Source organism: Miniopterus schreibersii (assembly GCF_964146895.1).
Source record: "Miniopterus schreibersii genome assembly, chromosome: 14".
Classification (NCBI taxonomy): Eukaryota; Metazoa; Chordata; class Mammalia; order Chiroptera; family Miniopteridae; genus Miniopterus; species Miniopterus schreibersii.
In genome coordinates, this window is record NC_138114.1 from 48,491,175 (window position 1) to 48,517,809 (window position 26,635).

General features: G+C 48.3%; 1 protein-coding gene across 5 annotated transcripts in view; it reads right to left on the minus strand.

The window, feature by feature from the left end:
- Positions 1-3,516: 3,516 nt before the first annotated feature.
- GFRA1 (GDNF family receptor alpha 1) overlaps positions 3,517-26,635 on the minus strand; it is a 168,464-nt gene continuing 145,345 nt past the window's right edge. For all 5 annotated transcript variants that reach the window (XM_081158378.1, XM_081158376.1, XM_081158379.1 and 2 more), the window contains exons 9-10: positions 6,585-6,638; positions 3,517-5,534 (exon numbers count right to left, since the gene is read on the minus strand). In XM_081158378.1, the coding sequence (XP_081014504.1) occupies positions 5,379-5,534; positions 6,585-6,638 (210 nt within the window). In that variant the 3' untranslated portion in view covers positions 3,517-5,378. The remainder of the gene's footprint in view (positions 5,535-6,584; positions 6,639-26,635) is intronic.

Genomic DNA, 26,635 nt, shown 5'->3' on the forward strand with positions numbered 1-26,635 from the left:
GTCCTAGCCTTTCTGGGACTGGCTGGCTGTGCTCAGCTCCCCCTGGGGACAAATGCTAGTTTTTCATCTCTCCTCAGGAAACAGTGTGACAGATTTAAAGCTGCTTTGAATCTAATGCTTTCTCAACTCATCCTCCCAAGCCACCCTCAATAACCTCAGGAGGACCCTTCAGTGTTGATGTGGAACAGCTTGGTGCCACCAAGACTCTGCAAATGGACGAGTTCTTCTTACTGTCACAGAATCAAGCCCCCTTCAATGTCCCGAAGTTCTTCATTCCCCAAGTGCCGAGTAACTACTCTGGGTCATGCCTTCTGCCAGGGAAGGCTGGGCTGGTGGGAAGAGATGTTAAAACAAAGGAAGGGGCTGGTCTCTGGCCGGTCTCCTGGCACTTTCTATAAAACAAAAAATGGGGATTGGTAAGAAGGCCCAGCCCTAGGGATGAAGAAAAGAAAATCAGGAAAAAACCTTCGATTGATGCTGGTGCTGAGCTTGGCAGCTGCCCTGGAGCAAGAATAAACTCCCTATGGCAGTGGGACAAGATGCTGATGTTGGCACCTGCCAGAGGCAGACAGCAAAGGCGCAGCTGCGCTGGTCAAATGAGCCTGGAGACCTTAGGGGGCTGAGACCTCAATGACTGAGCAGGCTCCGGCTCTCTGCAGGCAGCTTATTGAAACAGGGTTTGCAGGCTGTGCCCACCCCTCTGGGCTGGGTCTCAGAACCATCAGAAGTGCAGGTGGCACATCCCGCTGAACCACCCGTGCTGTCTCGGGGAGGGAAGGGGAGCTCATCAGAGAGCACCGGGCAGCAACGGGGTGCCTGGGGAGGGTGCAGCAGAAGAGAGTATGCCACGGAGAGGGAGCTCAGGGGAGCACTAAATGGATGAACTTCCTACTGAGGGATTAGCATCATCTTCAGATCTCCTGGCTCCTGAGAAAGGCTTCTCCATCTTCAAAAAGCCAGGGTTTACATGTAAAAAAAAAAAAAGGCATCTGATGGAGCAAGAATCAATTTGGGTATGACTCGACGTAGAGCAATTAGGATGAAGAATTGATGGGACGGGACCCTGTTAAATACTTAGGCAATAAGTGACAAGGGTAGGGAATGGGGGGGGGGCTTCAGTAATCAATATGAAAGACAACTGAATCAGCCACTACCTTAACACAACTATCCTTGTGAAATGAAGTGTCCCACTAAATGCATCCCAGGTCGGAGGCAGTGTGGCAAAACCCGCAGACTTTAGCCCCTGCAGTGAGAGTGTGTTTCGGAGAAATAGCCCCCATGAAGAATTCTAGACAACAGACTTCAAACAAATGGCCACTTGTGAATAAAAGCTGTGTCAAACTCAAGATGTGTCCTATCTGTACGAGATGCCTGTCGTAGGGGTAACAGAAGGACTTAGCTTCTTAGGGTGCCCAACTCAATTCCCAGCTGTTTTACTCTTTAGAATTTCTAAAAAAAAACCACTTTCTCTGTCATCCAGATATTACCTCTGGCTTGCTTCCCGCACAGGCACTCTTGTCTAATTCAAAGAACTCCAGCTCTTTTGTTCGGACAAGGTTCCTACTTGGATCAGTAAGGGACATCAGCAGACTGTGTGATCCAGTCCCCCACGGCAGGTGGCCTCTTGTTGCACCTCGATTTGCCTCATCTCTCCAAACTCCCCCAGGTCAGCGCAGACCAGCCCTTCTGCTGGCACAGAGCCTGGGCTACTCATAATTGACTCTCGTCTGTTGTCATTGCCTTTGGTCTTTCTGGAAAAGATGGGTCTCCCATGGTCTCATTTGCTTTATCCAAGAGCAGAAGCAACAAAGATCACAGGGGTACAAGTTCAGGAGATCGAGAACAGCATCGAAAGAGAATTAGAAAATGTGAATTCACTTAGGCAGGCCCTTTCTGGCCCAGAGTTTAGACTCAGATAAGTAGCACATGTCTGACTATGTGAATGAAAATGTATTTTTGAAAAGACGGCTCCTCCAAGGCCGCTCTTTGGTAAATAACAACAGCAGAAATACATTTATGCTGGAATCTAAGAAAAGAATGTGCTAATTGTGTTAACTCCCACCAGTCTTACATCTTTTCCCAAGCACTTTAAAATGCTTCCGCTCCCCCCCTTCCCTCGCTCAGCAGATGGAGTGTTGGGGTGCGTCTGACTTAGAGTACAAAGAGGCAGGTGGGCAGTGGGACGGACACAGCTGGACAGGACCCATCCTCAGAGCGTACAAAGGACAAGAACAGTCTTAATACAGACCAAACCAAAGGCCACACAGCTCTGGAGGAGCCCTGCCCTGTATTTGATGAACTCCAAACACAGGGCTTCTAAGACATTTTTAACTACAAGATAAACAATTGTGTATGTGTTTTTAAAAATTCATTTTAATGGAAACCACACTCCTGTTACACTTTGGATACAGTTTGCTCGACTTGATGAAAAATAACCTATGTAATTCTCAACCTACATGTGGAAAAATAAAGATTCAGGTGGCATTCTGAATTCCCTCTCTTTATTGTGCAATTCTTCCTTCCTGTGCTCTATTAAAAAGATACACAAACACAGATCAGCCAAAGATAGTCGACATCGAAGTGGAACAAATGTGCTTCTAATCAGTTTGGCAGAATTGCCTTTCTTTTTCTTTGAAATAAGCTGGGCGTGCGTGGCTAGGCTTGATCTGGGAGTCATGGTCTACACAGACAGAAATGACTGTTTTTGCTTTGTCAAAGTCAACTACAATGACATGCTTTCTGCCAGAGGCCCAAGCCTCAGCAGATAGCCCTTGTATTGGGTGGTTCCCTAAATGCAGGGACTGAAAGACAAGAGGTAGTGGATAATTTTTGCTTTTAGCACTGCAAAAAGAAGTCAGATAGGTAAAAGATTTAAGTCACTTGCCTGCTCCAGTCCTGGGGCAAATGATGGTGTTTCAGGGCCACCGAGTTAAACTGAGGTCACACCGAATGGCAGAAACACGACACGGGCTTGGTGTGATTTTCTAAGAATCCCTCTAATGGGTTGTCACTGAACATCCTTCCCCCCGGTTATTTAAATCAGCAATTTATTTTCAAATTGAGAATTTGGTAACTCTAATATGCTTCTATCACTGGAGGAAAATGAGATCTTGGTTGGTGACAGATGAGGCTTTTCGAAATTTAACCTACGTGTTGTATATTCACACGTTCTTCATTGGAAGGTACCCTCAGCGCCGATAATCCCATCTCCTCTTGGTCATCGGAAAGCTAATTAGAGCCGCTGTTTACTGCAGAAGGAATCAATAGCTTTCCACAGTAGATCACATAGACTCAGACCCATATGAATTAGTCCAGTGGAGATACACAGGGATATCTTAATTAAACCAAATATGCTTTGGAAGAGCTATGCTTTCATAGATTACTGGAATTCCAAATATTTCGACACATTCAATGGATTTATTCAAAGTAAGTCTTTAAGAAACCTTCCGCTAATTAAATTTGTTTGATGAATTTCCCTTGAAACCATTCTGACGTGGAAAAAAAGTTGGTACTTAGTATTATCCATTTATGTTTATTAACATTTGGGTATAAATGCACTTCAAACACCAACAGAGCTAAAAGACTATGCCTTCATCTTGGAGTCCATCGATTTTCCACCCTAGTAACTCGACTAATTCTTACAAGGCAAACATCAGTGAGCAAAGGGGATCAGTATGACATGGGCACCACGGGGGTCCTCCGCCAGCCCCTCTACTGAAGTGACCAGAAAAATGACGTTCCCAGCACTCCACGAAGGTGGGCTCTCCTCTCCTCTCCTCGGCTCTGGAGAAGCACGGCTCCCAGCACCCGATCCCTGTAGATTCGGAATCTCGCCACTCCAGCCAGGCTTCCACGGCACACCTTAGGGTCTACTTAAGGGAGGCAACGATGGGAGATGACGCGCAGTTCACAAGCCAGACGCCCCACATCCAGAAGCCTGATCTGCGCACCAGCTCATCTCAGCAGGCCTAGTGTTGACCTTGACCCACAAACCTATCTTTCTCGCATAGTCAGTCACGGTCTATCGTGGAGGAAGCAGAACAGAATGCAGGCGGATTCCTGATGACCTTCAGGCCTAACTGCTCTCGACGGTCGGGAGGAAACGCAATCCTTAGGAGGGGAACTCTGCACCCTGGCGTGGACCCGCTCCAGAAGAGAGGGCAGCATGTCCCCATTCCGTCCCAATCAAAGCTGCCTACGTCAGGCAACGTGAAAAGCAAGGTACTGGATTGCGTCCATGGCAAGGGTGCCATTAGCCATCGCGGGACATGGACGAGTGGCCGCCGGTTTCCTCGCAGGTGTGCACGCTTGCATTTCAAGGAATGGTAACAGACCACGCCTGGCTGCTCCGTGTCCTCCTGCCTGTCCCCAGCATCGTGATGCAGAGCTTTCTGCCCAAGCACGGGGCTGCTCCGAGTCGGCCTCAGAAGGGCTGGATTCGGGACGTTAGTGCCGGAGCCAACGCTACCTAGGAGAGGAAAACGAGCTCCGCATATTCGTATTAAACCATCAGTAAAAAATGGAGACGATGTCATTACTTTCAAAATATAGAAAGCCGATAGTGGAAATCATTTAGTAGTATGTTCTTTTTCTACACAGAACCTCGTACACGTAGAGGGGATTAGACGCTGCAGCTTGCTCGACGGCGGTTAGTTGAAGGGCTTCTCTTCTGGGGAAGGCTCAGGAGAGTGTCGCCAGTGACTGCGGCGCATGAGGTCTCACGCCCACTGTTTCCCTAGAAGGCAGACACTACATTGCGATGTGACAGGGCCTGCTTTTGGTTTGTAGGAGAGCACAGAGCTGTTTACAGAACATAAACGTTAGCGCAGAAAAGGCCAGGACGTACAGGAAGGTGAACAGCGGTACAAGTTTGTTTGTACAAAGTCCATTAGGATTCTCTGGATGAGAGTCTTTGATTTGTGAACCAAAAGCTTGTTAGGTTGCAGGTATGTCATCAGAAATCAAAGCCACCGCGTGAAATGTGGAAGATTCTTGAGCGATACTAACTCCTTCGCTAGCTAGTAAAGGCCAGAGTTAAATGGTTAAAATCATCATCATCATCATCATCATGAAAAACATGGCCCCAGTTTGCTTTACAGCCAGACTTACAAACTGTCCCTTTACAATACAACAGACCCCAAAGCCTTCTGAGTCTGGAATGTAGCACTGCATTGGGTATCCCAAAGAAGCCCTAAGGGTCACAAGAAGCTTTCTTAAAAGAAATAAAAAAAAAGGAAGAAAAAAGTTTCCGTTGGATGAAACTTTCAGCAATGTCTCAACAGAGCGCCTAAGACTGGAATTTCAGATATACAAGAGGACAGGAAACGGATAGCTTGGTTTTTGTCTCTGTACATGTCCATGATGATTCTGAAACGCAGCTACGACGTTTCCGCCCAAGACAAAGATAACAGGATGGACCAGGCGGTTACCACCAGGAGCAGCCGTGGGCCCAGACCGCAGCTCGGAGGAGCAGCCATTGATTTTGTGGGTATGTGGCTGGACGCCCCAGCGAGACCATCCTTTTCGTAATCGCGCTGTAAGAGAGAGCCGTTTCATTGTAAGCCACCGCATGCATTCATCTGTCACAGTAGTTCACCACACATCACCCTCCCACCCGCTAACTAGCGCTCTCGCTCACCAAAACTGGCCTGGGATTTTACCATTTCACCCACGTGTACTTTGTTGGGAAGCATCATGAATCCGGGCAATAACTAGACACTTTTGATAGACTATCTGCTCAACATTCATTTTCTTGCTCCTCTGTTACAGATTTTAAAATCCGCTTGGGGGGAAAAACGTGAACTGCCATTCCCCAATTCACTGCCCAGGTCCCCCAGAGAGCTACACAGCATGGAGCCCTTCTCCTGGGTGCCACTGACTGGGGAGGGGCGCTGGCTGTCCCTCCCCAACGTGTCAGGAAGAATCCCCTGGGAAAACTTGCCCAGGCCAGTACCAGTTCATAAAGAGATGGATCACAAATGGCATCGGAGACCAGCAGAGCGGGCCACGGTAGCCTTTCCCTCCACTAGCCATTCAGCCCTAGATTTTACAGATGAAGGCGTCTGCCCTGCTGGTCGGTAGGAGAGTCCAAACCAGGACCCAGGCTTCTGGACTCCCAGTGAGCACAGCTGTCCTTCCCTAGGGTGCATTAGCCCATCCCTCCCAGCACCCGCTCAATCCCATTATACTGCATCTCACCACAGTGAGCCATGGTCATGACAGATCATCCGTCTCCTCACCTGTAAATTAGGGAGAGTCCGTGGCCTGCCCCAGATACCTCTGGGTTGCTATGGCAATGAAAGGAACTGTAGACGAGGACATCCGGTAAGCAGTGAGAGTAGTTTTCTGTGCCGGATGATATTATGTGACTGTTGCACTGGGACAATGGTTTTCCCACACTTAGCTCTAACTTTGTGCACTGGGATCCGATGGCTGTGCCTTGCTCCAAGGCCAGAGGGACATGGAGGGGGCCTTACATTTTTTCTGGGCCAAAAACCTGGTTGTCTTTGAGCCCTCACATCATACCCTGGCCCAGAGGCTCTGTCTCTATAATGCAAGGAGACCCAGAAAGAAGCACAACTTACATCGGAAAGACAGAGGTGTGTGCTGCCCGACACGTTGGATTTCAGCTTCTGTGCCTGGGGAGAGACAAACACACACACACACACATAAAATCACTCTTTCATAATACAAAGAGTAATTACTGATGACCCATTAATCAACTGTCTAGGGCAGTGCCATGGATAGAAATGTGAGCCCATATGTAGTTTTAAATTTTCTAGTAGCCGCATAAGTATTTAATCCAATATTTGTCATCTCAACATGTATAATCAATATAAAAATTGAGATACTTTACATTCTTTTTCCCATACCACGTCTTTAAAATATGACACAGCACGCCTCAATTCGGACCTGCCCCATTTCAAAGGCTCAACAGCTCCCTGGGGCTAGTAGAGGCAGCATAGGACGAGATTACTAAGGACAAAGGTTTGAAGTCATTTATATTTTGAACTCATTTATGTTTCTGAATGTTAATTTCTGGGAAGTGCCTTCAAGGTAAAAAAAATATAAAATGTTGCAATAAAAATCCCCATTTATTTGTAATATAGAGATAGATGCTCCTGAATCTTTGTTCATTTCTTTTTTCATAGCTCCAGTCAACACTTACCAAGCTATTTTCCAATGCTGGGCATATGGTGATATGAACAAAAGGACGGCATCCCTGGGCTCATGGGGCTGCCCTCTGGGGAGTAAACTAGCTCACTGCTTGGTGGCTAAGGCACAGGACAGGAATGCTTTCAGACGGATCCCCTCGAGGAATCAAGGAATCGTGCAGGGCGTGACAGATCCCCCATCCAGCATTCTTAAAACTCAGTTGCAAGAGGGCTGAGCTGTGAGAGCTTTAAGTTCCCTAATCCTCCCAACTGGAACAAATCTCCACTGGGCTCCCTGAGAACTAAGTTGAAGGAAAGGTCCCATTGCTCAAACAATTGCATTGAAAACTGACCTAGTGCAGCCTTCGTTTGGTAAAGGTAAAGAATTAAGGTGCAGAGAAGGTAAGTGACTTATCCAAGGTCACACAGCAATTTACTTGTGCCCTCTACCCACCGAAATAGGAGCCCAGTGGCACTGAATGTCAGAGAGCCCGCTTGCCAACAGAATGGCCCCAGTTCAGCATCACACGAGAATCAGGAGTATCTGGGGAAGCAGCTCCATGGGAATGCCGCGGGCAGGCCAGGCCGCCTGCTGCAGGAAGACTTTGCAACTCACTGAAGACATGCTAGCTGAAACGATAGCATCTTCACCCAAGGAGTAATTTATTGGCCATAATGCTACTTGGGAGGCATCATTATCATTACCTATATTTGCATATGCCAGCTGTGAATCGGAAATAGAAACCTTTAAACAGACATCAAGTATAAGACACTGGAAGCATCCCCGGGCCGTCCAAAAGGTCACTAAATGTTACATATGAGAAGATCAGAGGGGAAATTGGAAGAGGAATTGAACCTGACTCCAAAGCCTATTTTTAATCTATATTAATAGCAAATCTGGTCCATTGCATTGTTACCTGCAGAGAAAATGTGTAGAACTTCACGTTTTATTTCTGTTCAAGAAACAAATTGGAATTGTGCCCAGACACCAAAATGGCCCTAAAACATCACATTCTGTCCTGTCTTTTCTAGGCCGTAATCTACAAATGGCCTAAAATTTTGCCGAGGGCCTTTGCATAACTAAGAAGTTCACTCAAATGTGCAGAGAAGGCAGCCTGACTTCTGGTCGGGGACGCATTGTAATTTCAAGTTGTTTCTGGACTTGTGCTCATAGCTGAACCGCCCACAGGGGCCTCTAAGGGCCCTAAGGGCACAGCAGGCCTCCTTCCAACCTGGTTCTGAATAATCAGCACCAGCACCCAGCGTTCTCCTCGGTGTATAAACAACCTCAGACACTCACCAGCTTACGTCTTAGTCACGTCTGCTTAAGTACTGGTATAACGCCCCCATTATTACATGATTGGAAAGGGGCTTCCACCAATACACTGGAAAAATCTCCTATCTTAACAGGTTTTCTTAAGTGGATTCTGGACCTGCATGGGTAGGTTTCTGGTCCTCATTAGTCACTGAGCGTTCAGTTGTGTACAGGATCATAGGCATACGGCCAGGTAGACATGTACAGGTCTAACTTCCCAGGCTCTTGCCCTCTGCCTGGGAGTGGCTGGGACAACTGTTCAGTCACACAGGAAGATGCATTTAGACCAGTTCCAAGACTGTCCAGTGTCTGGGCTCGTCTTCCCCCAAAGTGGACATCTTGTTGGCCTCTGTGGAAAAGAAAGGGTCACCCTCTGGCCTCGTCTCCCTGTTGCCTCCCCGGCTTCACTAAATCTGGAGGCAGCAGCTCCAAGCTCATCTTGCCTTGAGGACCATTCTGGTTGGTGTAATTGGATGAAATGCCGAGTAATGCCCTACAGATGCTCTGGGAGGATGCCTTCTCTCCTGTTAAACACCTTCCCAGCCCACAGAAGCACTGAGCACTCCAGAGGTTTAGTGGTCCATACACAGGCCTTTAAGTCCTCTGCTTACACAGTTTATCCACACAACTGCCCTCTGAGTGGTCTGGTGCAGACCTGAGCAGAACAGCCCTGGGGCTCCATCTGAACCAACAGAGACCCAAGGGAAGGTCTGTGAGTCTGATCTGCACAGACAGAACGCCACCAACTCCAGGAAGACGGTGAGGCTGGATGTCCAGGGCCTCTCAGGGCTCATACACTGTGGATGGAGGAGCAGGGCATTTAAATCAGTCCATGTAGGCTGATTGCATTTGACCTGTGAATGTCAGGCTGGCTGCATGCTTATCAGCCCTGTGTGCAGTCTGAACCCCGCCTGTGAGCCCTGAGGTCAGAAATCTACCCATGAGGCTCCAGAGAACTCCTAAGAAAATCTGGCTCATAAGGCCCCTTTTAGAAGCCCGAGCAACCTGCTATTTCCACGTTTTAAAGGCTTTCATCCTGAGCATTTTTGAAATCATCATCAAGCTATCACTGTCTGCTAGTCTGGTATGATAAATGCTACCGTCCAATTACAAGGTGTCCCCCACTTTCAACTCTTGCAAAGAGTATTTACATAGTTTAAATGTTGTCTCAGTTGATGAAAATTGAGACAGTCCCAGAACAGTTTCTAAAAAATTTTTTAGACCATGTAAGATATAAGTTAGAAACTGGAAGAGCCCCTTTTACCGCCAGGTTCTGAACTGGTAAAACCAAAGTGTCACAACGGAAGTGCGGGCATGGCGCTCAAGGTCACTCAAAGCAGCCTGCTCCTTAACGGGATTTGCAAGGACACCGGCCCGAGACACAAAGCCTTAGAGTGTGTGACTTTAAAATATCTCTCTTAAAAAGGAGAGAGGAAAAAAGAGAACAGGTTCATTTTTCTAAAAGTCAATTTTAACCATTGTTACAGCCTGTTGAAAAATGAATGATTTAATCTTTTAGGAAAGAATGTTTCCTACCAGCTAATTCACAGTTACATGGTTACAAGGGAAGACGCCTGAGGAGCCGGGCGAGACACCATCAAAACACAGAACCAGGAGGTTTTCATCTTGAAAACAGGGAGATGAAAAAGATCCCCGGGACCACCCCAAACCAGTCGCCTCGCTGTTCCTCTGGAAATCCAGGGAACCTGTTCGTTAGGCGCTCCATGAGCCTGTCCAGCAGTTCCATGAAACTGTCACTGGCAGCCATCGGCAAGTCCAGGCACGTCACATAATAGAATTTCCACGGCACAGTCGTTGCGGGGCCAGACCTCGCGGGTCCCCGGCACTGGAGGGTTAATTAATGCATTAGATGCTCTTAACCCCTGTTACCTGGAGTCAGACTGGCGACTCCCCTGCTTTTTACCCCTGTGATTAGCATGTGGAAAGCCTGCCCTGGTGCCAATGGCTTTCCTGCACAGGATGCAGGACAGGCACAGGATTAATAGCTGCCGGCCAGCCGGGCCTTGGCCGCTGCGTGTGCGCTGCCCACAGGAGGGTGTCCCCAGGAGGCTGTCCCCAGGCCTTGGAGCAGCGCCTCGCTGTTGATGGGGACTTAGCTGTGCACCCATCAGCACCTGGCATCTGCGGCCCCAGGACCCCGTTTCTGTACAGAAGGCAGCTGTCAGCCAGCAGGGTATGGAACATTTCTCCACTGTCTTCCATGCATAAGAAAACCCAGTTTCTGCTCTACCTCCAGAAAATTAAACCGGAGGAAGTTGCCCAATCCAATAGCAACAGACTGTCCAGGCTGCAGCCAAATGGTCATAATTAATGATGCTTCTGGTTCTTTTCTCCCCTGCTTTTACTGATGAGAGAGATTTGCTATATTAGGAACCTGTTTGCTTAATGACAGAACACAAGCAATAAACAGAGAAATACACAGACTGTAAAATGCAATCAACTTTGCTCTCCAGCACTAAGTACCTAGCTGCATCTATCACACTTGTCAATAGCAGTTTATTAGCATGAACCTCTTCTGCAGCATAAATTGGACCTCTGCTGGGGAAAAATCATTGCATGAGTTCTTCCCGAAACAGTCCGCACTCACAGCCATTTCTCAATTTAAATCTACACACCTTACATTTTCTTGTAAGACACAACACAGGAAGAAGGGTGTGCCCCTAACTCTGAAGGATAACCGAGCTGACTAACCTGCTTCCAAGTCTGCGTTTTTCACATTGCATTTTAATAAATTGGCTCACCTGGTTACACATTCTATACCTGATATGCAGGTAAACACACCTGATGTTATGGGTGGTACTCACTATATAACAACTCTGTTGTGCACCTGGTATGTATTTTCCTGTTCATTTCTGCACAATAAAAAAAACAAAAAAAAAACAAGAAGCTGCTGGCTGCTGCCTCCAAGCTAAGTAATGGTGGTCTGCCCCCTGCTCTTAGTCTGATATTCTTTCCAGCTTTTCGGATTTTGCCTGTTGGATTTGGGAGAGCCAGGGGAGGTTTTCCTGCTAGTCTGGTCACAAGCAGTTGACCAGGCTTTCTAAAATCCCTTCCACTTTGCATTTTGAAACTCACCTTCCTGGTGATTTGCTTTTCCTATAAACTGGGTAACAACCACTTGCAACCACTGATCTGAATAATGCTCAGTAAAATCAGCAATGTAAAACGAGTAAATAAGGCCTGCTCTGAGCCCCCAGGCTTGCGGTTTTTTCTTTCAGAGCCTGTGCTTGGCAGGGCAGGGTTCCATTGTACCATGCTGACTTCTGCCAGCCCCATGGACCCTGGCACAGGTCAAGAAGGGCTGAGGGGCTACGAGGAGGGCAAGAGTGAGACAGGGCAAGTGTCCTTCTTAGAAGGGCATGGTGATGACCCTCAGGCAGCTTTTCCACCCTGTCTCTTCTATCTAGTCCCTCCAAGACACTATGTCTGCATATCACCTGAACCTCAGCCAAAAGGCTTTCATTACATTAAGCACTGAGAAGGCCTTATAAAGATATTTCACTCAGCACAGAGTTAGGAAGAGCCCACAGGGTGCCAAGATTTGTTAGTCTGGCAGGTTCTGGGCAGGTTGGACCTGGTCATAAGATGGGGGTGAGAAAAGGTCTGCAGGCCTGAAGTCGAGCTTTCTTATCAGGAAAACCTCAGGCTCAGATCCTGGTTGGGTTGCCAGGAGTGGGGACAGGGGTGGGGGGAAGGAGGAGGCGGCCTTGATATGTATTCATGTCCTAGAATCTGGAAGTTCTTGGATTCCAAGTTTAACTGTGCTATTTGGGTTGAGCCTAAAGTAGAAACCCTCTTACTTGACAGGATTGGAGACTGGGCCCATAGGTCATTGGCCAACTGAGAAATTAAGTTAAAGGGCAAAGTCATTACATCACTTAGAAATTTTAATTTGTATCAAACTTTTTTAAATTTCAAAACTGCTTTTTAAAAAAAAATTGTGGTAAGAACACCTAACAAGAGATCTACCTTCTTTAAAAAATTTCAAGTGTACAATACAGTATTGCTTCTATAGGCACAAGGCTGAATAGTAGGTCTCTAGAACTTATCTTGCATTACTGAAACTTTATACCTGTTGAACAACTTCTCATTCCCCCTCCCTCCAGCCCCTAGCAACCAAAATTCTATTCTTTGCTCCCATGAGTTTAACTACTTTAGGGACATCACATAAGTGGAATCGTGCAGCGTTTGTCCTTCTGCGATTGGCTTATTTCACTTAACATCATGTCCTTCAGATTCGTTCATGTTGTCACATATTGCAGTATTTCCTAATTTTTTAAGGCTGAATAATATTCCATCATATGTCTTGCATCAAAAATTTTAATTTAAAATCTGAATGTCTTTGATTTACTGATTTTTGGATATATGAGCAAGGCCACCCACTTTAAAAACTTTTTTAAAGAAAGAGTTTGCTGATCGAAGTTCCCTGGCTTATGCTCTGCATGAGCCATACCTATGAAAACATAGTCTGCAATTTCCACTCTTAGTTTCTTTAAAACAGGAGGGACAACTGTTTGATACCCACAGCGGAATCTCAGACCACACTCTTTCTACACTTTTATAATTTTTCTCAGTCTTTTATGGTTGTCCCGCTCACACCTAATCCAAAGGCTTTAATTTTTAAGTAATTTGCCTTTTCCAACCTATTTGACTTAGTTTTCATGGAAACAACCATGCTTTCTTTTGTGCTCTTTTTTCAATCATTCCTATAATATTTAATTCAATGATGTAGGCAAAATGCCAAATACAACAGCCCAAAAGGTCTGAGAACAAAGAAATGTACCTGGTTCTAAGCCTGCCTCTCAACTAGACAGAGCAAGAGGCAGAGGTGAGCAGAGGGAGAGAGCACAGTCACTTGGGGCCTTCGGTCTGCCTTGGGCATTTGACGTTTACAGGGGAATGGAGAGGTCAGATGCTGTGTTGAGCTGGTTAGGATCCAACAGGTGGAAGTCCTTTTTAGAAATCCAAGTTGCTGTTGAGGATCTCTTAGTCCCCCTGTGGTCCCCATGCTGGGGGTTCTTGGATTCGCACAGGGGTGGGGAAAAAAGCCCAAGCTAATTTGGCTTGGGAACATTAATATTAAATAAAACTGGTTTGTGATCTGTGTTTCCTTGGATTTAAAAATGAATGCACCAAAAGGACACAGTCCTGTAAGAGACAGCAACAGTCCTCCATTAGCTCAGCAGCCCCCGGGCTCGCCTGTCGGCCTCTGGCACAGCATTAAAAGGGTGCTGCAGCTCCACACCTGAAACTGAACGCTGGTGGCAGGGAGCTCAGCAGGCCCCGCAGCCGGCCTGTCCCTCTCCATGACCGCACGGGATCCTCTTACATCTACTGCACTTTCCTCCAAGTTGGGGCAAACTCACGTTGCCGACGACATCAGGAAACTGTGTGTCTGCAGCTCATGGTTAACTTGCTTTATTAGTAAAATATTCAGATAAGAAGGAATTATGAGCTGTATTTTTTGAAAATTATGCCCAATTAACGAGATTATGCCAAACAATGTGTGAAAGACGCGCTGGTTTGGGGCCGGGGAGGTGTTTTGGGGCGCAGGCATCCAGCCGTGATGGTGCACGGGGAACACAGGGGATGGCCCAGAAACGAAACACTTGTTTTCGTGCAACTCGGAAATGCAAATGTGCAGGAGCAACAGAGAAGACTCACTGTGGCCCCTGCGGAGAAGTGCACGGTGCCTCTCACCCGACACGCGGCCTCATCACCATCAGACAGTATTTATTAAGCCTCTCGTTCTGTGCGTTTATGTGCAGCCCAGGGGCCCCGAATGGCTCTGTGACTTACGGTGGTAACTAGGCTTTGATAGAAAACGCCGCGGTCTGGGGACATTACGGACCCAGGGCTTTTGTTCACTGTTTCAGAAGATGGAGCACTCTTGGTGCCACAGAAAACAAGGAGACAGCAAAAAATTTAAAAACTTTTTTAAAAATGTGCTTTTAGGAGACAGAGAGAAATATTCTAGAAAAGAGGCTCGCAGTGATGACTGGGATGACTAATCTTAACAACAGCCTCCGCTGACGGTGACCCAGCCGCATGTTACCGGTCACTCCCAAGGCCTGGAAGGACTCCCCTTTCGCACAGATCAGGGTTTCTGTGCGTGGGCTGGGACGTGCCCACGCTCCTGCAGCTTGGAGTGGCGGCGCTGAGATTTGAGGCCAGTCTCTTCTACTCCGAGACACATGCATATTGACTCCGTGTGAGACTTGGCCCATGTTACCTCCCGGAATCCTTCCATCAGCCTTGGAAATAGTTCTGATTATCGCAGTGATCACTGGGGAGGGTTCCGAGGGGCAGGAATGAGCCCAAGGTCGCACAGCCGGCCCAGGCAGCCTACACTCCACCAAGTGTCTGTCAAGCGGTACATGGCACTGGGGAGGGGGGTCCTCCACGCCTAACCCCTGAAACCAGAGCAACATGTGCAAATGTAACTTCTGCCAGAAGCCAGAGGTCAACCTGGTCCTGGCAGGTATTTTTTCCCCAGAATGCTCAGAGGTGAACACCTCTTATGTCCTACCTGAGATGCCTGCAGCAGAGGGGCAGGCAGGGGACAGTCACACTGGGGAAACCTCCCCCAGTGTCCCCTCCCGATCCCCAGCCCAAGCTTCCCCTCTAGACAGCTTCATCCATGATGTGACTCCTCTTGGGCCTCAAACAGGAAGGGAGGGAAGCCCTTTGTGCTCCCATTCATGAGCTCATGGCTCAAGCACAAGGCAGTACCAGTTACTCAGGGAGGCACACTTGGTTAGCAGGCCTAAGGATAAAAGGTCAGTGGGGGATACAAGATATTGGCTTTATTTATGGTACGTGATCTAAGTGTGCTCAGAGGTACTCATTCTCGCAGGTTACCCAGAACAAGAGAACATATTTATAGCCAAGATGATGCAGACACCCTATTCCTTTTTATTAAGCATGTTTATTACCCAGAAATTGGGTTAAGCGATTGTCCAACTGCCAAATTACTGTCCCTCCGATGAGCCAGCGTTACTGCCCTGTGGACCACAGGTGCAGGTGGCCTAACAGCTCTTCCCAGCAGCACAGGGGGGCCTCGTCTTCCCATCCCCCTCCTTAAGTTGTTCTCATTTTGAAGTGGTTAAAAAAGTAATGTTTAGGAGAAGACATCATAAGTGGGTGGTCATAAAAAATTAGTTCAACCAAAGGCCCACTTCTGCAGGGTACACGCCCTATATGATGCCCAAGTTCATTTCCCAGATGAACTTTGGGCTAAAGGTCCCTTTAGCACAGGCTTCTTCTCTCTCATGGTCAGCAAAGACCAACCAGGAAGATAAAAAAAATGATAAAATAATTACTGTGCTGGAGGCTCTGTTCCTGTGCTGGAGAATTTTAATTTGTTTAATTATCACAGCCCTCCTAGGTGGCGGTGCGCATTGTTCCGACATTACAGATGATGAATCAAGATTAAGGAGATTAAACTGTTCGTCACTGGAGCCCACAGGAAGGTTCAAGTTTATTGTAGCAAAAACCCTGATCCTTCAGTATTTTCTCCTCTTAAGCACAATAGCTTCTTTTTCTTAAAAAAAAAAAATCAACTTTGAGAACTCACCGTGCCACACCGTTGGCCTATTGTCTGCAGGGTCCCTTGTTAAACCTGGGTGCCGCCCATGCTGAAGTTACGTTATCTTACAGTGAGCTTGGTTTTGCAGTGAAGTGAATGATGGTGCTGCTGCTACTTTCCACAGGACCCCAGGATTACACCCCAGAATTACTAGATGCTACTAGCTCTCACCCTGTTATCCCACAGGGGTTGTCATGAACTGGGCGGGTAATAGGTGGAGACAACATTTGAAACCTGGAGCAAGTGCCTGACCCTGGCCAGCAAGAATGGAATCCAGCTGTGGCATCCTTACTGAGATGACCATGACCTGGCAAAAGAACACCGAATGCCCTCGGGATGGACAGCCTTGCATTGTTCTGATCAACACCAAATTTCAACTAGAAATTCTCTGGAGCTCACAAAGAAGGGTGAGGCAGCTAGAGAACTGAGTGGGAGAGAAAAAAGGGGACCTGTATCATTTCAGGATAATGCAAGAGAGGGGTTCTAGCCACTGTGGGTGACCTCTGCCCAACTTACCTACCAGGTGGGTTGTTCAGAGTTGGCTTCCCTGCCATTCACATGCCAGGCACCACTGTTTATAACAGAGTGAAACTGGGCAGTGAGCCCCAAGCCCCTGGGATGCAGCCCAGAGATGAAGGAGCCCAGCCACCTGGGACTTCCCCTGACTGTTGCCATTTCTGTGTAACAAAGCTGGGCCACCCAAGAATCACACCGCACCCGAGGGTCCCAGGACCATATTCCCAAGCTGTGCCCCCACATGCTCCATAACCACGTTTGTGCGCCTGGTCCAGGGCCTCCTCTTTTATTGCCTTCAGTTGTTTGACAACTTTCTCCTGGAAAATCCCAGAAATATAACAACATGAACTATAATTCCTATGACAATATGGGACAGTCCCTTCTCCCCTGTGCTGTACGCTAACACCTTTATTGCTCTAGTGATAGTATACACTTGTATTAGAATTCAGGGATCCCTATTTTGCCACTCACTTTCCAGGACAGTGAAGTAAGGATTATCTGGGGACACTAATAAGACTTTATTAGAGTTAGGGGCTGGGGGTGAAGCGGTACAACCAAGGCACCATCTGTAAAATGAAGAACCTTCTCGAGAGAGATCCAGCGTCTGCCCTGTTCCTGCTCATGCTCCACTGGCCTAGCGGGTGTTGACCTTGAGCTTGGCAAATAGGCTTATTCTAGCTATAGAGATTAGGAATAAAAGAGAAAAGAGGAGAGACAAATCATAACTCGGGGATGCTGCCTCCGTGTGCTTAATTTGGACGTCTTTGTGGTTGAGGAAAATAGATGTCGGGATCTGCCTTTGTTGAAAAGGTGACATCTGGGTTCATTCAAGGTGCGCTGCTAGATTTGGAGAAAGGCTATTTCTCTAAGTCATTAAGTTGGTTTTTAGGAACTTTACTCTCCTTCATTTGAGCAATTATTAAACTATAAAATGGAATGGCACAATTGCTAAAACCGTAATCTGACATTTTAGAGCCAGCTATAAAATGCTGTATTATTAAACTGTACTAAAGATGCTCAAGCCCATTACAAGTTTTTTAATGAATTATAAAACCCTTTAGCCCTGATAAAATAATCTTAAATTACAGTATTGTGTACTCTAACAATACGTTGAACCGAAATCATTACTCGAATTAAGTTTGCAGACGCCCAAAATCTGATAGCGGCTGCTTCAGCGAGGCGGAGAACACCTGATGCCTGCATGCCGGGCGGGAGAGCACATCCCCCTGGCCCAGGCAGGTACACTTGCCAGGTTCCTTCAACTGCAGGATTAGCCAAGAGTCAGAGCTTCTCCTGTGGGGTTCAAAGGCTGCACGAATGACACTGAGCAGGACCCTGTGGATTAGGGAAGGCTTGTTGTGCTAAGAGCCTTTTATCTCCCTTAACATGGCCCCAAAAGTGAGATTTTGTAAAGGACAAATGTTTCGTTACTGAGTACTTGCCCTTTAGAGGCTGAATTATGTCCCTCCAAAATCTATAGGTTGAAGTCCTAACGTCCCAGTGCTCCAGAATGTGACTACATTTGGAGACAGTGTCTTTAAAGAGGCAGTTAAGCTAACATGAGCCCATTCACGCCCTGGCCAGTGCGGCTAAGTGGTTAGAGCATCGGCCTGTGCACTGGAGGGTCGCCGGTTCCATTCCCCGTCAAGGGCACATACCTGGGTTGCAGGTTCAATCCCCGGCTCTGGTCAGGGTGCATGCAGGAGGCAACCGATCGATGTGTCTCTCTCACATCGATGTTTCTCTCTCTCTCTGTCCCGCCTTCTCTCCCTCCCTTCCACTCTCTCTAAAAACCAATAGAAAAGTATCCTCAGGTGAGGTTTAAAAAAAAAAAAAAAAAAATGAGGCCATCCAAGTCAGACTGGTGTCCTTAGAAGCAGAGGAAATGCAGGCACTCAGACACCAGGGATGCTCACAGAGGAAAGGCCCCGTGAGGACACGGAGGAGGCAGCCGTGTGCACGTCAAGGACAGAGGGCTCAGGAGAAACCAAACCTGGGGACACCTTGACCTTGGTTTGCAGTCTGCAGAAAGGTGAGAAGGAAATGTTGGTTAAGCCACTGTCTGCAGCATTTCGTTAGGGCAGCCCCAGCAAGCAAATACAACGCCCCGCACCGCGCTGACTCGCACGCCTCCCGGGAAGCTGGCCCCGGAGATAAAACTCCTGGGTTTTGGTACCAGCTATGACCTGCGAGCTTCCGTTTCCAACAGGGCCTGAAAACACAATTGAAAATGCAGCTCGGCCTGCTGGATTGTACGGCAGCCGTAACGGAGTAATGCTCAATTCTGACGGAGTAAGACTTGATTTTGAGCTCTGAATTCAAGTACTCTCCTGGATAAAGGGCTTTGAAAATGCTCCATAAGCAGTTATTTCAAAAAGTGTTTTTACAACAGCCTCTTTCCTCCCAGGGCTAACGTGGGTGGATTCCGGGACACAGCTTCCCTCTGAGCTCATCTGCTGGCACCTGGAGCCTGGGAGATGAAGTCCCAGGAGGCCACTGGCAGCCTCTCGGTGCCGGGATTAGCCGGGCCCATCACGCAGGGCCCTGGCAGCCCGGTCCAGAGCTCTGCTGTGAGGCCCCCAGACCCCCAGGAGCAGCCTGGGTGGGGCTGGGGGCTGTGAGGCTTAGCACTTCTGCTGGGGAAGAGCCCCCACAGCTCATTTCTCCCCGAATGGGGGAATCAGCTCACTGTGAGCAGGAGACCATTATGCAGAAGAAATGCTGGGTGTAGCCAACATTTGGGTTTTATTTTAATGAGACCAGAACAACAATGGGCTCTAGAAAACACTCTGGAATATGCAGAAATGATGGGAGCTTCACAAAGACCATAAGCCAAATACCAGGAGTACCACATGGCACCAAGCCCACGTTCTTAAACAAAAGGCTCAGGACACAGCACCTGTGTGGCCACGGTCATTGAGATGCAGAGCTTGGACGAATCTGGTTCTGGCCACAGGATCCCAGCCAATTTCCACCCCATCCTCAAATCCCTCCGCAAAGTCTGTACATGAGAAACCCACTGTGGTCTGGTGGAAACACCTCCACCCACTCTGCTCATCTGGCAGTCTCCTGTGAAGTGGCCCCTGTAGGGTACTTCCAGGGTGCTGGATGGATGAAACATCACTCAAGGTGAGGGTGCGAGGCCCTGGTGGCCGTGGACTCTGGCAGGTCCCTGTTTGATGAGAACAAGGCCAGAGCCTCGGTTTCCGCCACCTATGATGCTGCGCAAGGGGCCCACTCTGAGGGGAGTGCTGCCTTAGGAAAATTCATTTGATTGTCCCCAAATGGGCAATGGACGGTGACCACAGCCCTTTTCATGGTCCTGGCCTGCACCACCTAGAAAAGGCTGGTCCAACGCACAGGCCCACTCTGGCACAGCCTCTGCTCCTTACCACGTAAGGAGAGGAATCCTAACAAGACTCCAGTGCCACCATTTCTTCTGTGGGTAGAAAGGAAAGGAGGGTCTTTGAGGCAGACCCCACTCATTTCCTGTGCAGTGGTTTTCAACCAGGGGTGATTTTGCCCCCCAGAGGACATTGGGTTATGTCTCGGGACACTTTTTATTGTCACAATTGGGGAAAGCTGCTACTGGCATCTAGTAGGTAGAGGCCAAGGGTGCTGCTGAACACCCTACAGCCCCACCATTATCCAGCCCAAATGTTAACAGGGCCACGGCTGAGCAAGCTGACTTGGAGAGCTGTTCAATTCACAGTCAGAAATCATAAACTAAATGATCCTTACTGAAGTTTCCAAGATCGGCATAGAAGTGTGCAGCCCACCTCCAGCAGAGAGTGCCAGGGAAGCCAGGGGGACAAAGGAGGCCAGTGATGCCCAAGTGCCAGGGGCCTCATAAGCTCACACATAATGAAACTCTACATAGCAGCACCGGCTCTGACTGGGCCCTGCCGCAAGCATGCTTTACATACTGGGTCACATTTAATCCTCGTAGCACCCAGGAGGCCCTAGTACTTCATCCCCATTTCATGGATGAGGAAACTGAGGCAGAGAGAATAAATAATGCAGCGAGCATGCTCACAATTCCAGCTCCAGCCCTGGCCAGTGTGGCTCAGTTGGCTGGACATTGTCCTGTGCACCGAAAGGTCACTAGTTTGATTCCCGGTCAGGACACATACCCAGGTTGCAGGCTCCATCCCTGGTCAGGGTTCGTGCGGGAGGCAATCAATGGATGTTTCTCTCTCACACGGATGGTTCTCTCGCTCTCTCTCTCTCCCTTCCTTTCTCTCTAGAATCAATTTAAAACATTTTGAAAACATTTTCAACTCCACCTTCCTTATGAGAAGTTTCACAGTTTGTCCCTAGAATGAAAATTAGAATGTGACTAGCTTTTGTTCCTGGTGTCTGAGAGATAACCTCTAAATCCTTGGATGTTCTTGAGTGATAGGAGTGTCTTTGTTCTTCAGAAGCCCGTTACCTGAATTTAATGAGATGACTCAGGATGGGGCCTGTCACTAGAAAGGCAAACCATGGCCCGAGGGGTTGGGGCTTAGAGCCAGGTGAGGTCAGCCCGGCCTCCTGACCTCCAGGGAGCAAAGAGGGGTGGAAGACTGCATCCAGGCGCCCAGGGGCTCAATCAGTCATGCTCTTACAGTGAACCCCAATTACAGCTCTGGGCACTGAAGCGCCAACGCTTCCTGGTTGGTGAACACGTTGCGGTGTTGGGAGGGTGGTGTGCCTTTATCCCATGGGCAATTCCACAGGAGAGGGTGCAGAAGCTCTCCTTTGGAGGCCCTCCCAGAGCTCAGCCTACGTCTCTCTCCATTTCGCTAGTCCTGATCTGTACCCTTTACAATAAAACTATAGCTATAGGTACAGTGCCTTCTTGAGGTCTGAGTTATTGAACCTGAGGGGGTTGAGAGAACCCCTGAATTTGCAGCTGCTTAGTCAGAGTGCAGGTGGCCCGAGGACCCCTGAAATGTGGCTGTCACCTAAAGTCAGGGCAGACTTGCTGGGCACATGTCCTCAACCTGTGGAGTCTGCGCCAACTCCAGGCCTAGAGTCAGAATTGAGTTGTACTGCAGGACGCCAGCTGGTGTCAGAATAGGCATCATTGCCTTTCTTTATGCTAGCTTATGAGCTAGCCTGGCCCTTCAGTCTGCCAGATGCTCGACCAGAACTTAGGGACTGGTATGTTGAGTGAAGGCTATTAAGCAGGACAAAAAGTGCTCTGGCTTAGGTAATGCAGTGTAGCCTCTGAAGACGCAGAGGGCAAGACTGCTTGTCCAGTTCTCACCTGCTCCGGCCTCTCTGAGTCTCAGGTCTGCTGTCCAAAAAAACGGGAATAGCGAAGGTACTGACCCCACGAGGCTTAAATGTATGTGTGTGTGTAGATATACACATATATGTATATAACATATATATAATATACATATATTGTACATACACATATATATATGTGCTTGGGTCAGTACTCGACTCATGGGACATGCTACACGCTCATTTGCTTTATTGAAACCAGGCCATAAAAAGCAGAGGTGATGCAGATTACCAAAACCAATAGTTCTGAGATCTGTCATATGATTAGATTGTTCATAATGTTTCCCAAAATTGGGTCTGGAGATCACTGGAGTCTATGACATGATTTAGGTGGCATGTGAACATTTTTATTGTTTTAAATTTAATATTTATGTAGGGAGCTAGCACAGTGATTCACATGTGTTTCACAAATGTTAACAGTATACCCAGTCCTTGAGACTGAAGATAAATATTAAGTAAATGATAATACGGGTGGAATGCAGATATGGGCAAGGCTACAAAATCCAAGTCTTTGAGTCTGAGGCAGGGCTGGTTCTCAAACACCATCTTCTCTGCAATGAAGAGAGTTTCCTGTTTGTAACTGTGTCACCTTTTCCCACTGTCAGCATTGGTTGAAGAGACACGGCAACAGCCCCTGGCAGACAGGCCCATTCTGAATGTACCAGGCTGGACTCAGATCTGACTACTGTCACTGCTCCAGGTCACGACTGTTAAGAAGTAGCTCCCAGGAGACTCCTTCTGGGCACAGAGAGATAGATTTGGGGGCAGTTCTAACCCCTCAGACCTGGTCCTTTGTTTACTGCCTTGTAGTTCCCCTTTCTTCTTAGCCTGGTGTCCAAGGACCATCCCACCCTGTCCCCTCCTTCCTCGGGACTCTCTACAGTGGCCAGCAGGATATCACTTGGTTCAAGCACTTCTTACAAATCAAGGAACCAAAAGTCTAAGGAGCTCCACCTCTTTCCCTCCGTCGCCCCCAGGCCCTGGGAATAGCCCTTCCTTTACAGCCCAAGGGTCCAGAGCTAAAGCTCTAACGCATCTCTTCAACCATGGTGAGAGTGGCGGCCACTTACCAAGTGCAGTGGGTTGGCCAGTCCTGCTGGGCACCTTGCAGACAGGCACTAGTTCTTTTATCCTCACAACAAACCCCAGAGGTAGGTGATGTTTTACAGCAGACATTCAGAGAGGGTAAGAAACGTGCCCCAGGTCATACAGCAATGGGAAGTGAGCTGGGATTTTCACTCAGGTCCAACTAACTTCCAAGCTCATGCTCTTCCCAGCAAAGCAAGTCCTAAGCTGTCAACCAGAGGTGACAAAGAAAGCTCTGAGGAGGTACCCACAGGGTAGGTCTGCTCGTTGGAAGAGGTGGTATGAATACAAGGGGTGAGCGTCCCCATGCAAGGGGCCAGGTTTGGAAACGAGCACTTTCCTCTCCCCTTCCAGCTTCCTTCCTGCCCACCAGGCATCAAATCCCACCATCCTGGCCTTGTGCACAGCACCTCTTTCCCAGTGGGAGATTAACGGGACGCCAAAGCACCCCACTGCTCTGCTGGCATAAATTGCGAGAAAAACATTTAGAATATTGATTAAGTGCTTCATGCTAGAAGATTTAAATTTACCTCCTGTATTTCCAGGATTAGCTGACATAATGGGGTCAGTCTGCTGGCACAAATGATTTACAGAACACCCATTGGCAGCTTTCCTTTTAAAACTCAACACTTAGAATTCTCACTCGGTCACAGCCAGTGGAGTCCTGAGTATTTAGCAGGTTTGGATAATCGCCCTCCTGCCACATCCAGACTTTTGGGGGTTGGCCCTGAGAAGAGTTTCGAAGTCATTTCCGGTCTGGTCTGGCCCCATCTGGGTATGAATGGGCCTTGCTTAAGTCTCCTGAGGTGCTGTTCTTCCAGGATGCAAAGTCTTGTTTCAGGTAGAGGTTGTTTTCAATATTCAAATGCAGTATGCTAATTTCCAATATTCAAATCTAATACGCAAATACTCTCTGCAGGAGTTAAACAGGTTACCAGCAGGTGTTAAAAACAGGCAAGTCCCGCCTGCCCTTTCCACACCTCCTACTAATCTGTAAAGGTTGTGCTACAGCTTGCGAGTGCCCAGCTCATTCCTATAAGCTCCAAACTGTGCTCTGAGAAGAGAAGGGACTGGAGGGCGGCTTTCCAGAAGGCCAGGGAGGTGTAGACTTACACTGAAATCCAGTGGATGTCCTAGGTCCCCTGCTGCGAGAAAGATGCCCCCCCCCCCCCCCCCCACAGAGAGCCATCAGTGTCCCAGCTGTGGGACCCCTAGAGCCAGCATGGCCTGACCACCAAAGTAGATGATGCATTCATTGGGGGGGATGGGGACAGCTGGCCTCTGCATTGCTGATTTTAGCAGTGAGCATTCTTGCAAAGGCTATCCATGGGGACCCTGCACACATCTTTCATGACTGAGAAAGCTGCCTTAAGTGTCCCATTAGGATGGGGACGGCACTTGACCTTGAGATCTACAACCGCTGGCCCTCCACGTCTCACCCACAGGTGTATTTTATTTGGCTCCCCAAACAAACAAAAAAACTGACTTTGAATTTGGGCTGCACGGTTCACCGGAGCTCCCACACACTGCCCATAACTCTCCTAAATCCACCCTGCTACGCTTGGCTCTGAGGGTGCGCCCTGATCTCGCAGATGATCACAGCTCTTTCGCGGAAAGGAGCAGAGGGAGTTGAACTTCCCAGGGGTCCTCTGCCCTAGTCCCACCCTGTATTGCCCAGTCTCTATAACTCTGTTTGACCACAGAAATCAGGGGCCCACAAATGCCACTTGGAGAGGTCTTCACCTTATGCCACCAGAGCTAAGCGTTGTACAGTGATGCCAAAGGGAGGATATTACACCTCCCAAAGATATTTACTTTAAATAAGTGACAAGTACAATCCATTTGGTTTATGTATCCTGAGCTTTCTCCAGCTACCAGACCACTCAAGTGTGTAGAAGATGAAATAATTGGGAGACTTTTAAATATTTCTTTGTTTCTCATGTGGCCATTCTGTACAGAGTCGAAGGGATGTGCCAACAATAGCACCGTCTGTGTCGCGCTTGTTACTAATACTACTGCCAATTAATCCCAACATGGGAGCTTGGCGAGTTACCCAAAACCTGGTATTTTAGCACCTCAGGGAGCCAGCACTTGGTCATTTCCGTGACATTTTACATTAATCAATCAACTTTCCATTTTTATAGCTGAGCCTTTCCCAGGAACTGCAGACAAGGCCTACAGGCACCACACCCAAGGCCACCATTTCCCCCAATGGAACTGGGTTTGGTGTGTTGATAATTACGCTTCGAAGCTGACTTTTGAAAATGTATATTCTACTTCTTCCCTTCCAAGGGGGAAATCCATTTCAAATGTTAAGACAGAAACTCAAGTCCCTGAGAGTTTTCTCATGTAATATTTTACAATATACAATAATAAGAGGGTGCCTCTCGAGGGAAGTGAACTTTAGAGCTGCCAGAGGTAGCTGACGTTCTCCAAATCTGTTACCAGTGGGTCCTGAGCTGCTTAAAGTCGGTTCTATTCTTGGTAATGACACATGTGGCCAGAACGCACGCCATTCTAAGATATTTCTGGGACCCCCTGGCAAATGGTGATTTATCTGGAGACAGCCAGGCAGGCAAAGGAAGGACAGAAGGGGAGAACGTGTCTCCTGGGGACACTACGTCAAAGCAGGTGTCCTGACTCAGTGCCAGGGACCACGTTCTCGCGGCTGAGGCCTGTCTCTCATCACTTGCTCATCCCCAGATCGATCCTCTGGCCTCCAGCGATTCTTTCAACCATTCTTAATCTAACTCAACCTAAAGAGATCAGCAAGCTGCAAAAAGTTTTACAGGCAAACTCTCAGTCCTTCCCCTGTTCCCCGTGTCCCGGGACTGTGGCGGGAAGAAACCCAGCCCAGCTGCGAGCTCTGTGTTGTCCCATCCTGCGCATCACCACCGTCAGGAAGAACTGGCCATAAGGCCCCCTCAAACCAGCTTCCCCCTCCTCCTCCTTCCTCCCCCCTCCAGCTTTACTGAGTGATAAGTGACAAGTAAAATCTGTATATGTAAGGCACATAATGGGATGCTTTGCTACAACTATACATTATGAAAGGGTTGCCACGATCAAGCTCATTAACACACAGTGACCATCTTTGGGGGGGGGGGGTGTATAGAACACAGTATTGTCACCATGCTGTACATCAGACCCCCCGGACTCATCCATCCTGCGTAACTGAAACGCCTTTGCCCAATGCCCCCCCACTTCCCTCTCCCCCACCCCTTGTAACCACCGCTCTACCCTCTGCCTCTCACAGCTCTCCTTGTTTCGAGTCCACACGAACCTGGAGGACATCATGCTAAGTGAAATAAGCCAGACACAGCAAGACAGGTGCTGCCTGACCCCCTCTTCTATGTTATACTTCTTTCTCTCTGCCCATTCCTAATTCGAAGAAAGGGCCCAGGCTGTCCAAGGTCATGGAACAAGGCAAACATACCGCAGGTGGGGACACCACGGGCAGACAGGCATGCGGGAGCTCTGACCAAGGCCACGGCCCTAGTGAATGGCGTCAGCTCCAAGCCTACCTTTCTCTCCACTCCGTGCCACGTCCCAATCCCCGCTTATCATGGTTAAGATGGACTTTTAAGACTCAAACCTGGGCAGCATTCTCCATCTGTGTCTAAAGAAAACGAGTCTGTGTCCCGCTGGAAGTGAGCTCCAACAGGGGGCTCAGCCCCGCTCTTA